This window comes from Phalacrocorax aristotelis, chromosome 3 (assembly GCF_949628215.1).
Source record: "Phalacrocorax aristotelis chromosome 3, bGulAri2.1, whole genome shotgun sequence".
NCBI lineage: Eukaryota > Metazoa > Chordata > Aves > Suliformes > Phalacrocoracidae > Phalacrocorax > Phalacrocorax aristotelis.
The window spans coordinates 110,107,683-110,121,321 of NC_134278.1; the positions used below are offsets into that span (position 1 = coordinate 110,107,683).

The 13,639-nt window shown below is 40.1% G+C and overlaps 2 protein-coding genes across 17 annotated transcripts in view; one reads left to right on the forward strand and one right to left on the reverse strand.

Annotated features, from left to right (window-relative positions):
- Nucleotides 1-10,472, reverse strand: part of PREPL (prolyl endopeptidase like) — a 21,686-nt gene extending 11,214 nt beyond the window's left edge. For 2 of the 16 annotated variants that reach the window (XR_012659887.1, XM_075089058.1), the window contains exons 1-6: nucleotides 9,279-9,674; nucleotides 6,467-6,664; nucleotides 5,878-5,944; nucleotides 5,009-5,215; nucleotides 2,818-2,941; nucleotides 275-491 (exon numbers count right to left, since the gene is read on the reverse strand). Coding sequence is in view for 15 of the 16 variants with exons in the window: in XM_075089058.1 (XP_074945159.1) it covers nucleotides 275-491; nucleotides 2,818-2,941; nucleotides 5,009-5,215; nucleotides 5,878-5,944; nucleotides 6,467-6,664; nucleotides 9,279-9,566 (1,101 nt within the window). In the remaining variant the exon portion in view is untranslated. The other 14 variants (XM_075089067.1, XM_075089064.1, XM_075089074.1 and 11 more) reach the window with 14 other exon arrangements.
- Nucleotides 10,473-10,494: 22 nt separating this feature from the next.
- CAMKMT (calmodulin-lysine N-methyltransferase) overlaps nucleotides 10,495-13,639 on the forward strand; it is a 216,973-nt gene continuing 213,828 nt past the window's right edge. Inside the window, exon 1 of the mRNA XM_075089076.1 lies at nucleotides 10,495-10,687. Within this exon, the coding sequence (XP_074945177.1) occupies nucleotides 10,589-10,687 (99 nt within the window). The 5' untranslated portion in view covers nucleotides 10,495-10,588. The remainder of the gene's footprint in view (nucleotides 10,688-13,639) is intronic.

Genomic DNA, 13,639 nt, shown 5'->3' on the forward strand with positions numbered 1-13,639 from the left:
TTGACTAACTTAAATTTTAACATAGGGGAAATGACTGTTAAAGCATACTAATTTCTTCATGTTGCCAAAGGAGTTATAATCAAATCGGCATGCTACAGGTGAGATTCCATGTACTGCTATCATCCTTTCAATCTATGCAGCGCTCTGTCTAATTCTCTTAAATTATTTCAGTAAGCTGTGAAGCACAGAATTAAAAGCCAGCCTTATTCTTTCTATATGATCTGTAACAGGTATCTTAGTGAATCCTATGAATCTTACTATCAGTTAAAATTACCTTATATTCTGCAGGTTCTCCATATGTAGTAAGAATATATAACTCATCGTTTCTGTGCTCAATGTGGTAAATGACCCCTTTTGTTCGTGCTTGTACAAGAGCAGGTAACTTAAAAGGATGTCTACAGTCAACCAGCCAGACTTCTGAGGTTGTTTTGCTGTTGCTGTTGATAGTGAGAAAACGCCTATCTTTTGTGCAATATATGTCCACAAAGAATCTGTAAGAAATGATTTTAAAAAAACAACAAACAAAACACCAAAAAAAAGCTTAAACTTGATTAGTATTTTCAAAATACATGGGTTATTTCAGAATCATGGGCTTCTATCTGCAAGGTAGGAAAAGGCATGCCTGTAAGCAAGCTGCAGAAATTCCGGACTACTTGGCTCCCAAACCAACTGCTGCATTTATCCTGGGATTCAAAAACCCACAATCTTGTGGCACCTGAAATCTGCATGGAAAGCAGTTCAGTTGTTGCTCAACTGAATCCAGGCTTTTGTATCACTGAGAAAGACTGGAAGTTCATTGATGTATATAGGCTTTAAAATTCTGGCAAAACCTAGAACATTTTATTGAGCTTGTAAACCTCTTTAAAAAAAAAAAAAATTAAATAATTGAAACTAATAAAGGACATCATGTGGGATCAGCAGTAACAAAAGAAAAATAGGAGCTATTATAAAGATAAATTGATCAAAAGCCTAAGTCTTACTGACCTAACTTTGTCTGAAGCAAGTAAGACAAAAAAGACTGTTTTTTAAAGAAAGTAGAGAGGCCTGTACAAGACAAGACAGACTGTGTTAGAGTGATAAAGCTGGAAAGAAGGAACTGGTTTTGGAACCATCTAAGAAACCAGGAACTATCTACTAGTTTTAAATGCTTCTAAAACCTAGAAACAGAAAATAGAATGATAACCAGTGGCTGGATGCTAATATTAGACAAGTTCAAGCTGAAATTCTGAATCAAATTTCTATGACTTATCCTAATCAACTGGAATGTCAGGAGTCAGGACAGAGCAGTTTCTTTGCCATTTTGAATCTTTACAACTGCATGTCTCTAAAAGCAAAACTGTCTAACACAAAGATCCAGAAGATTTCATCAAGAAATTGCAGGGCTGACTACCGTAATCTGCATTATACAGATAAGATACATAACTGCAATAATGATCCCTCTAGACTTCAAACTATTTGACTGGTGAAGGAAAGGATGCTTTAGATAGCATTTTCAGTGCCCTTAATTATTTGCAGGTGGAGGAACTCCAATTGTTTTGGTACTATTGTTTTTTCTAATTGCACCTTCTTGACATCTGTAGGAGGACAGGCACAGCAGGGGATCCAAAGTCTGTAAGGAATCAGCCTCCTGCCTCTCTAATACACACGAATTTGGCAAGAGCGCGACACTGCACAGTAGAGGTTCCAACAGTTCAGCTCTGCTGACCTTACATCTAAGACAGTCAAGCTGAAATGCAGGTTACACTTCTCCCTAAGGACTCTGACCTTGCTATCACAATTTTTTTTTTGTCTTTGTAGCTTTTTTTTTTAAGGAAGTCAAGAAATCTTCAGCTTTTTTTTTTTTTTAAATTGATTGCACCTAAAGGAGCCGGTGAGATGTAGAATGGAACTGCTCAATGACAATACAAAAGAATGTCTTGCCATCTCCGATGAACAAGTGAGTTCAGTTACAAGCTGCAATAGCACACGAACCTTTAGAGTAAGTTTCTAGTAGATTTACTGTAATGACTATGACCTTCAGAATTATGCCAACAGTTTCCCTGTGGGGAAGTGTCAGGTCAGTGCAACTTGATTTTCCCATAGTATGCATCAAATGCAGCTGGAACAAAAGGATCTTATTTATTCCAGCTCAATTGTAGATTTTTTTTGTGGTTTGTTTTTTTTTTTTTTAATGAAAAGTATAATTGACATTTCTTTACTGAATATGTAACTTGAATTAAGAATAATCACAAACATATATGGAATGCTGTATAAATCTACCACATGCTACATGGCTGAAAAATGAGTTCTGCACTCAATTTAGCAAGAGCCTTCTTGTCTTCCTAAACCACTGCTTAAAGAAAGGTTATTGAGAGGGTATTCAGTCAACAATAGTTCTACCTCTGGGAATCCTGTAATGATTTTGCTCATCTCTTACCCAGAGCAAGGATTAGCCTGAACTTCTGTGTTTTTTAAAAGATGTATCAGACATCAATAGCAGAGAAAACAAAATGAAATCCACAATCTGATTTACCCTGTATGAAACTGTCACACATTCATTAAAGGACACCCTGACCTGAGACTGACCTTGACATTTATAAACTCAGCTGAACTTGTGAGGTAGGAGAAGAAAGTTAAATCTCTGTTGATCACATATCAAGAGACCAGAGCACATTCTCAGAATACGTAAGGCACTACTGACAGCAGAACACAACTTAAAAATGCCTTCTACCATTTGGAATATGATATGGAAGAATTTGTTTTCCAAACCAGTTATATCTTACATATAAAATACTCTAGCATATGTAAAGGAGTTGTTATATTTTAGGTAAGTATTACCTTGCATCTTGTTCTGTATAAACTAACTTAGTATATTTCTGATTAGTGAAAGTGGTCATAAACACATTCTGGCATTTAAGGTTCTTCTGACTTGTGTAATACAGAACATCATTCGTAGCCCATTCTGGAAAAAAGACAAATGCATATCAAATTTGGAACAGTATATACTATTACTGAGAGAAAACAGAGCTCCATGAACACTGGACCCAATGCTGAAAAAGATGGCTTGCAGCTGGTATGGAACTGAGGACAGCATTTCCACATCCCAGAGGCTGGGGTAAGCCACAGGAAGATCCTTCCATGTTTTCTCTGAATCCCACAGAACAAGAATCTTGTAATATATTAGAAAAACTAAAGCAAATCAAACTAAACCGAACCAACAAACAAATAAAAAAGGCAGAGGACAATGTTCCAGGGCCCAGGAACAAGAAGGTCTTGACCCTGTGGGGATTCTGCAGATAACAGGAAAATAGATGATGTGTGGCTGTTTAAAACTGAGCAGTGACACAGTTTACATGGAGTCAGCAAGATAATAAAGAGGGTGTGAGCTCTGCACCACTGCAAGTGACTGCATGCAAACCATTTAAGGAAAAGTGATGACAGATGCGCCCCATGGGTACTGCTGAGATAAAAATTCCCCAGTTTTCTATGCTTGTACATGTGTGTACCAACATTAGACACGTATAAATACAGGAACCTTGCTATTCTGAACATTAGTAATCTGACTGATCCAGCCAAATTAATGCTATCTCTGCTTCTCCTACAGCCACCAGACCGACATAGGCTTTAAAAATTTACTGTATGCTGTTTTACAAATAAATACTCATTTTCAGTACAAAACCCAAGGACGTACCACACTCAAGTAATGCAAACAATTTGCTATCAGAACAGCACTATGGCTTCGAAGCAAACAGGTAGCTGAGGGTTCACTATGAAGACAAGCCTTTAGGATGGAAATCTAAGTTCTTCTATAGCCTAGCATTTAAAAAAACCACAGATATAAGTTCTCAATAACTTTCACTTGTCTGCCTGCTATTGCATATCATGCAATACAAGCATATGCTTTGCAAATGGTTGTAAGACTTAATTCTCTGGGTCCTGACCGAGGTAACTCTGTACTTCATGATACCTCAGTACCTCACTTACACCTGAGTAAGTTTACAAAATGGTGGCAATCTCTACCATTCTGACAGTCATTTTTTGTACTCTTATTATGTGCCATAATCTGGCACACCTATGGAGGCAACAGGGATTGGGTTTCTTAAAGGTACTGATTCTTCCAGACAAACCTAGATACATGTTCTAATCAAGTACAGTGAAAAATGTCACTGGCAAATTTTCAGGCCTGGTTTTCAACAGGCATTATAAACTTCAATTGTGCAAACACAACATTAAACTCTTGCTACTGTTCATTTCTGTAACTAGGAAAGTTTATCTAGCGTTTTAAATTCTTGCCCTGCCCAGATAAATTGCTTACTGCACTGTATGTACTTGATGACATCTAACACTGTAATCCAAAATACAAGATGTGTACACACTATAGCACTCTTTGTTATATTCTTTAACATACTATAAAAAAGACAGATTTCCCATTCCTTTCAGTTTACCTCTGCTTATTTTAACAGCAAGATAAAGCTCTCTAACGTATTCTGAAAGAACTGACTCAAAGTCTGACTGACCTCAGTGGGCTCTGAATTGTGACCCACATCTTAGAGTCCGGCTGAAATTCCAGCCAATACTTAATAGTAGGTAGCACTTGCACACCCTGCAGCAAAGCCAAGTGCCTACAGATATCAGTGACTTCAGTAGTAGCTGTAAAGCTTTAATAACTAGAACATTTCTCAGAAAGATCTTTATACTCCAAACAGGTCTGTCAGTACATTTGTAAAGAAGCTTACTGAATTAAATAAGAAGAATGATACGCATGACTCCTCAAACATGTATAAGTGCTTGCTTTTACAATGAAGGAAAACTTGTATCATGAAAGCAGCCACTTTCATCCACATCAGATAACTTGTAATTGTGCAGTGTGGAAAGAATCTTAAATAAGAAACAATTCAACAGCTATAAGGATTAAATCTAAACAATTGCTTTTTTTTTTTTTATTAAATACTTTAATATTATTTGTAGACTAACAAAAATGTTGCGCTGAAAGCTGGTGTGATCCACAGGATATTTATAACCAACTTACCAAAACTAAATACATTTGGAATTACTTTTTCCATGACAGGAAAATGACCAAGTTTCATAATAACGCAGGTTGCCTCTTCAGAATTTTCACTTTTTAAGCTGATAGCCATGTATCTCTGATCTGGTGAAATTCTGATCCGTTGAATAAAGGCATCAGAAAAGCCAAGATCTTCAGTACTGAATAAAATGTCAACATTTCCTTCATCTACTACATAAGAAGATAGCAAAAAAAAAAATAATCCTGGAATTAGGGCACTGTCAAAATGAATGGTGGGTGTCAATACCTGTATTTAAGAAGTATGCCTGCAATATTCACAAGCATACTACTGGAACTTATTAATACCAAATATTTGTCTTGTAAGATATTTGCAAATGCAGTTTGTAAAAATAAACAAAAAATTTACAGTTCCGGGAGAAAAAAAAATTCTTATAGCTATTATTTAAAATGTTTAAAAAGTATAGATCTTGGCTTCTAGTAAATATATTGAATTTTAAAGTTCAGATACCTAAAGCACAATTGTTTTTACTAAATACAATTAGTGGTTTTTTTCACCCCCCCAGAAATAAAAAAGCATGAATGTGCTTTTCCTTTTTTTAAAATGTTAAGTTAGGGCTCTGAGAAGAAGTGACTTCTCTTTTTCCTCTCCAGAACCTTGCCGTAGTATCAATACATACTATTCCCTAACTCTCTACCTCATCTTCTCAGATTCAGGATTCCAGAATTACTAATCATTACAGAATTCTATAAAAGTATTTTAAGTTCAGTCATTTTAAGAAACAAAGCAATTAGGCTTTAATATAAGAAAAGTACACTGATACATGCACAACATTTTTAACAATCATACCATGTGAGGAAGACAAATCCCTTACCATCATCTGCTTTTGAAAGAAAAATGCAGCCATTATCTTCAAAGTACACATTCTCTCCAAACCTCATCTGTTCAATACAAAACAAACATGTTTCAAGTCCAACATATAGTTAGACTGTTTCCTTAGAATCCCTATATTCATTGTTCTGTACAACACAATTGTAACATACAGAAATGACAGAATATAGCACATACATTTGATAATAAAGAAGGAATTGCATGGATCAGAAAGATTCTTTTAAAGTTAGGGTACTTAAGCACCTATACCTGCTCTAAATTTAACAAAAGGCTCAGATCACCTCAGATTGCTCTTGTAACTTACAACGTCTTGTATTCTTTATCAAAAAGTCAAATGATTATTTTATCTTTACTTGCTTTTGCCTATGGAAACATTAATGTAAATACACTATCCTAACAGGTATAAGCTGTTCTAAAAAGATAACTGTTAGTATTCACAAGTATTAAAATATTCAAAACTCAGAACTACCAACATAAAATAATCAGTAAAACACAATTTTATATCAGGAATGGCTTCACTGCCTCTTATTTGTACTCAATGATGAGAAGAGTTTGTAGTTTTTGCCACTTACCCTTGGGCTTCCTGAATTGAATGTATACTTGTGCAATTCTTCTAATTTCTCCTTGATTCTTTCTGTCATAGCGTTGTATCTTGCTGAAATGTCATTCCAGTTTTCCTGTTCTGATTTCAGAAGATTCTCGTACAAAAGCTCTGGTGTTGTTATGGATGTATTTTCCTTCCTTTTGGAAGGGATTTTTGTTCCTTCCTGCTAAGGAAAGACAACAATGGCTACAAGCCAGTACGCTGTTCTCCAGCATGAATATATTGAGGTATTAATGATATTTCCTGAGCTACAGACCCAAAACCAACTTTGCATTATTACAATAGTATGTGCCATAAAAAGAAAAAAACACAGTTGGAATAAGTTTCCCTTTTCAATTCTTCCTCATCTTTTAGGGAGGCATTGTCGAGTGTGCTTTACTTGACACATCTATTGAGGTCTTCTCTTCAAAATTTAGGGTATTATTAATGTATGCTCATAATTGATTTTATAAAAATATGTTTGTTCTTTTTGTAGAACTAGTTTTTGGTTTATTTTTATGGAATCCTGTTAATTTTCCTTCTTCAGCACTGTTTTATCATAATTTTTCTGTCTTAAGAGTATAATTTCTCATTTCCTTTCCTATCACCGATGCCGCCCACACCTCTGTCCCTGTACCTAGGAGTCCTCACAGTTTGTTCAGATTCTTGCTCTGTCTCCTCAAAGGTGTTAGTATACATGTTCACAAGGTGCAGAATGAAGTGAAGCAGTGAACTGATATGGGTTCTGCAACAATTTAATAAAGAATAAGCTTAAGGATCTGGTTTTCCACGATCCACGAGCAGACTACTACTACCTCACTGCCAACAAAGCTGTCTTCTCTTGTAAAAATATTAATGTGTTAAAATTGCTAGCACAATGCTACTTCTTTTGCTTGCCGTAAAATCTTGTTTGAGCAAATAACAAGCTTAACAACACATATTACAGTACATAACACTGCACAGATCACATAAACTAGCATTTTATAACATCCAATATGTTATGTGAATGTGCCTAAGCAGGATATACTTTTTACCCCATCCTCACTTCATATCAAGAACTGATGGTTTGCTCCTGGTTTGTCTTCGTAAATGCATGCTATCTAAAATGTGAATGTTATGAGTAGACTTTGAGAGGAGGAGAAACTATCTGCTCCAGTTACCAAACTCCTTAGGAGAGTAAACCACATGATTCATGAGAGCATGTTAGCATTCATTACTGGTTCAGGCCAACAGTACCTCTAGCTTAGAAGATCAAGTCAGAAGCACAAGTCAAAGAAACCATGAAAGCCATTAGAGAAGCTCTGGAGCAACCATGTAATTGGTCAAGGTAAAGAAATTGCAGGATGTGTTAATTGTACCTCAGTCACTGCAAAAATTGCTGTAAGAACACAACATTCCCCAAACCAGAAGCCAGTGAACAAAAACCCCACAATGGCCACGAATGGCTATTTAGGGAAGCAGAAGAACGGGACAAGCACAGATTATATTCCTCAGAGTTCAACAATAGTAACTCAGGAAATTCCTGAGCTGAATATGGTTTCTGGATATTTTGAAAAGTCTCTTTGGTGTACATGTATAATCTACCCTGTGCCTATGTAAAATTTTAGCATCCACAAGTTATTTTGGCAACTTCCACACTTTATTAATCTTTTGTTTTCAACAGTTCCCACTGTATGTATTTGGAAATATTATACAGCACTGGTGGCCACAGTGTAGGTATATATTAGAGTTGCTGCACACCTCCCCACCTGGGGAAAAACAAGTCATGTAGAAAGATTTTGAGGATGGCAGATGATCTCGATGACAACCATTTTGCAACCATTTGCTCCAAAGTGAACAGGCACAGATTCCTTTCAGGTGAAACCCACTTGTTTGTATCCTGGAACCAGTGTAATAGACCAGCTTTTCTGTGTTAGTGAACTGCCAATGAATAAACAGAGCCACACATTCTCATCCATCAAGGCTTCATATGTTCTTGAAACATTTGTTTACATTTCAGACACAGACTTAGGGACTGTTTGTATTATGATTAGAAATAAGAAAGTTACAAGAAGATGATCTTTGGGGCACCTTTTGAAGAAACACTGTCAAAATTTTAGAATAACCACACATCCATCTGAAAACATGCTTAAGATAAAATAATATACCAGTCTTTTTAAATAGCATTTATGTATTATGCATATAAATCAGTTTACAGGCTGTCATACTGCAGTAAGCTTTTATAATACCTTTAGCAAACTCAGTATTGTATACACAGAACAGCAGATCTAAAATTATTTCAGACCATTTTCTGTCTCTGTGCAAGACACATTGCCACAGATTTACAGAATATTTACTTACAGAAATAAATCCAAGTACCCCTTATAGTTTATCACATGTGAATACAATTATGAAAAGTCAATAGAATATTTTAGTATTTAATATGGTGCAAACCATGACTTACTGGTCAGCACGGAAAAGGTCAAGTTTTGTTGATGCAGCTCACGGTGGTTACTTAACCACCATCAGTTTGGACACTGCCTCTACACTAGCTGATGTCTCCCTGCAGGTTTCTCCTGACACTTTATCTGAATCTTTCTGGAATATACCAATTTTTAAAAAATTGCTACAGCACGAAGATCAACCAAAACACAGCTTTACATCAAAACAGTAAAGTTGAACATCAATTTATGTCTTTGAACATAACTGAAATCCTAGTATTTACCCTCCCGCTTCAAACCCTTTAGGAAAAATATGGGTTGCTTCCTTAACAAATGTGCCAAGGTGGTTGCTGACATTAAGTCTATACTTAAACAGCATACCTTGCAGGAAAAGGATCTCCATGGCAGGATGCTTCCAGGTGGCACAGTCCTATGTGTGCATGTACTTCCTGAGCAGTCCAGGATGTGGCATTTTTTTGGTTTTACTTTACTATAAAGACATATTGTTTCAAGATGGTTATGCTTAAAGTAGTATCTGACACTGAAGCTCAGCCCTTGAAGAAGATTTCGTAGTCCAACTCGTGACATCCTAACCTTCATTTCTTGATAGTCAACCTGAAATTGCTGAAAATCCCAAATTACACCACATATGTGAAATATACATAACATAAACTGAAGGTAAAACTTTCAAAGAAATGAGACCGATTCATCAGGTAAATCAAATGTGAAACACCAGTAAAACTTAAGCTGTTTAACAACTGGTACACACAGCTTAGCTTGCATATTAACCTGTTATGTTACTCCAAAACGTAGCTCCTGGCATTTGAAAGTTTAACTCTAGGAAAACTATCAATGAAGACAAAGGAAAGTGCATTTTTCAGTGTCGAAGAACCAAAAACTGGGAAGGCTTTGGGAAGTTCCCCCCCGCCCCCCGTAAGGATCATATAACAACAAAATCACTTTATCTCAAGAGGGTAACCTGGCAGCAAGGGCCGATCCCCCATCGCAGGAAAACCGACGGGTCGGCAGCTCTGCGCGGGGAAAGGCCCCGGTGTTTCACGGCCCGCGGCCCCTTTCCCCGGTCCCGCCCGGGCGAGGGCCAGCCAAGCGGCCCCGGCCCCGCTCCCCGCCAGCCCTGCCCCTCACCGCCGCGGAAAGGCCGCGCCAAGGCCGGGCAGCGCCCGCTGCCCGCCCGGGGGAACTCGCCGTGGCAGCTGGGGCTGGGGCCGGGGCCGCGGCCGGGCTCGGACCCGCTGCCCTCCGGCGGGGCTGACCGGGGTAAGATGGCAGGTGAGCGGGAGCGGCTCCCAGCTCTCTCGCGAAACTGCCCGTACCCGAGATGGCGGCAGGGCGCTTCAGTCGGCCGCGGCGGGCGAGCACCGCTGATGTCAGCGCCCGGGCGCAGAGACGCGGTAGGCTGGCACAGCTTCCTCAACTCATTCCCGTTTCATGCAGTTTCTGCCCCGGGCGCGGAAACCACAGGCGACCCGTTCTGAGGCGCGCTCCCGCCCCGCCGGTGCGCCCGAAGAGCCGCGCGCCTCCTCGACAGCCTCTCCCCTCAGCCTTGCCCGTAACAAAGATGGCCACCCATTTCCTCCCTCCCCCCCAGCCGGAGGCTCGGCGGCAATTCCCCGCCGGCCGGGGCAGCGCTCCCGGGGCGCGGAGGGGACTTGCGCGCTCCCCGCTGCCGCATGGCCCAGGCTGCCGGCTCTCCGCGCCGCCCCGCCGCGGGCGGGTGCGAGGCGAGCGGTGCGGGAGCGGCGAGAGCCCGCTGGCGGCTGCTCGGACAGGTAGGGGGAGCCCGCGGGCGGGAGGGGCTGCTTGGGCCGGGGTGGTTCGTGTCCCCTCCCGCCCCTCCGCGCCGGGCGGCCGCACCCCCGGGAGCGGCGGGCTGCCGCGGGTCGGCGTGGCCGGTAGCTCGGAGCGGCTGATGGGCCGGGTCTACCCCGGGCGGGAGCGGCGGGCCGGGTGTCCTGCGGTGTTAGGGGCGTGCGGGAAACCGAGCTGCCAACAGCTGCCCGCGCCCCTGACAGCAGTGTTGCGAGGAAGAGTATGCCAGGGCTTGCAAAGGGGTTTGCAGCCCTTTTCCTGGAAAAAAGAGTAATAATAAAAATACATATACACACATGCATGACTGTTTTAAGTGTGCCTTCAATAGACCCCAAAAGCAGTCCGTGGTCTTGTAAGCAGTGTTAACGGGCGGTGGGCCGGCACCCTGCAGCCTGAGGGCGCTAGCTTGGTGTTTTCAGGCCATGGATTGACACCTGTCCATGCCGCTGGAGTTGGTTATAGTAGCTGCCACCCTTTGACCCCCTCCAAACTGCCTGCCGTGGGGAGCTGGGGCGAGGCCCCGCTCACCTGACAGTGAAAACCAGGCGTTGCTGGCAGTCTGGTGAGCTGTGGTGCCCGTAAGAGGGTGAGGAGGAGGCAGCTGTTACACCTGTCTGTGCTCCGGCAGAGCAGCACCCTGCCAGCTCCAGCCTTCCATACTTTTCTAGACCCTGTAGGAGCGATGCAAGGTTGGAAAGGATTCCTCTGCAGATGAGCATGTGTGTAAAGGCTTAAAAACCCGAATCAGTTTCATTAGTTGTTGTTATTATTGGACGTGATATTTACAGCCCTAACTTAAATGTTTGGTTTTGTGCAAATGGATGAGAAGGCAGAGTGGTGTCAGCGGGTCCAATGACGGCAGCTGGGTTGAAAGGGGCACCTGGCTGCCATCAGGTAGCAGAGCGGGAGGTTAACATTGCCCTTTTCTTCGTGTGTGTTTTTGGTTTGTAAATTTGCCAGTCCTGTTCAACAGGACAAACTTCTGTTACATTATACTCTAAAGCAAGGAATGTCGAAGTTATTGGTAGGAATATCAGGTTTGTCTTTGTAGGTTGCTGTTCTAGCAGACTACACAAGCTGTGCGCTGCGGCTATGCTAGCTGTTCTTTTCAACATACTGACTTTGGCATACCCCTGTCTCTTAATATCTTAAGGAACTTTTTATAACCATTGAATGGGGCTATGGAGGTGCACTTAGGTATTTGGGAGAAGGCTTCTGTTTCTTCCTCAAACTACATGTATCTGTGACCTTTTTTCCTCTGCTGATTCCCTGGGGTTTTCCATGTTCTTTAGCATTTCTGCTGATTTTTATATGGTACAATGAGCAAGAATCAATTTAATCTTACTGGTACATCTGAAGTAAAAAATCAGTTCTGCACTCTTTACTGCAGTGGTGTTCGGATCTATCTATGGATTGGGAGAAGGTATCAACCTTCATACCCATCTTTTAAGGAACACTGTCAAAATGTTTCTTACAGTGCTTTTAAAAATGCTTTCATACTGCTTATAATAACGCCTTACATGAAATCAGTTCTGTGGTGTGTTTATATATTGAATTTGCTTTCATTCAACATATACACAAATTGATTTGCTCTGGTAAGGATGCTTTAGTGTGTGCTTGCGGATTTAATTAATAAAAAAGCCCTTTTATCAGGTATCCTATGAAGCTAGCATAAAGAACCAGGGGTTTGCATAATTACCTATGTGTTCTTTATCAATAAAATGTTTTATGTATATACTGAGTTTGAAGTTTGGCAACATTTTTAAATTTAGCTTGTCAGAATCAAGGAAAATATATTTTGCTTAAAAAAAAGAGAAAAGCTAAGGTAGATTTCACATGTAGTATGTATTTATAAATGACTGGAGTAAATTCTATAAGGCAGTGGTCTGAGCTCCATCACTCTGTCCAACTGATGGCCTTTTCCAGTCTGTAGTCCTTAGCAGAAATAGGCGTTGCTCTCTATATGTATACTGGCTCCATATAGAAAGTTGAATGAAAACTCTCCTGAAATCTGTAAGCTTTATATGTTTATCCTGCTTGTTACCTTCCTCTTACTCTTCTCACAAAATTCTTGCTCACCTGCTAATGTGCTTTAGCTTCCAGAATTGAAAAATAAAAGCTAAAGGGAAGATGGGGAGGTGGCATTTTTTTTCTTCTCTTCCTGGACAGAAGTTGTTTTAAACCAATTCTTTTTCTTTTCCTGCTCCTCTCTCTGTGAAGGGTGCCTGTGCTCCAGTTCTTTTTCCATGGTTTTGTTAGTGTTGAGTTTGTAAATAGTTTACTTAACAAATTATTTTATTCAACTGTAAACAATCTGTAAAAATAAATAATGCACAGTCCTACTGACTGGTGTAGTTATAGATTATGATATAGCTGATTACACAGAAACTTCCTTGCATGTACAAAATATATTCCAGTGAGTGCCATAGAACCGAGCGGAGCTTTGTAGACTGTCAGCTGTTACTGAATTCGGCTTTCAGTAGAACTAGGCCATGCACAATGAGAGACACAAAGAAATACAGGGAATTTCAGGTGACTGCCTTTCTCCATATATTTTTTGTTTGTTTGTTTATTTAAGAGAAATCACACATCTTTAGGTTTTATAGGGAGTCCTAAATATGGTCCTAATGTTGCCATTAAATACCGAGGGCCCTGCAATTAAGATCTGTGGTAATATTTTACGAGAATCTTTCTAAAACAGGAGACAGTTTGGTGATACTTTTAAAAAAAAATCTCTTGTGTGTTAATGAAGAAGGAATTGCCTTAGAATTCTGTATTGCTAGGTGAAGTTAGAGAGGAAAGAAAATGCAAGTATGAGAGAGGGAAAACCGCAAGGTAAAAGTGTGAGCTTGCGTTGCTTAGTTGTTTTTTTTTGTCATTGCTCTTGGTGGCTTTTTTCTTTTAATGAACCT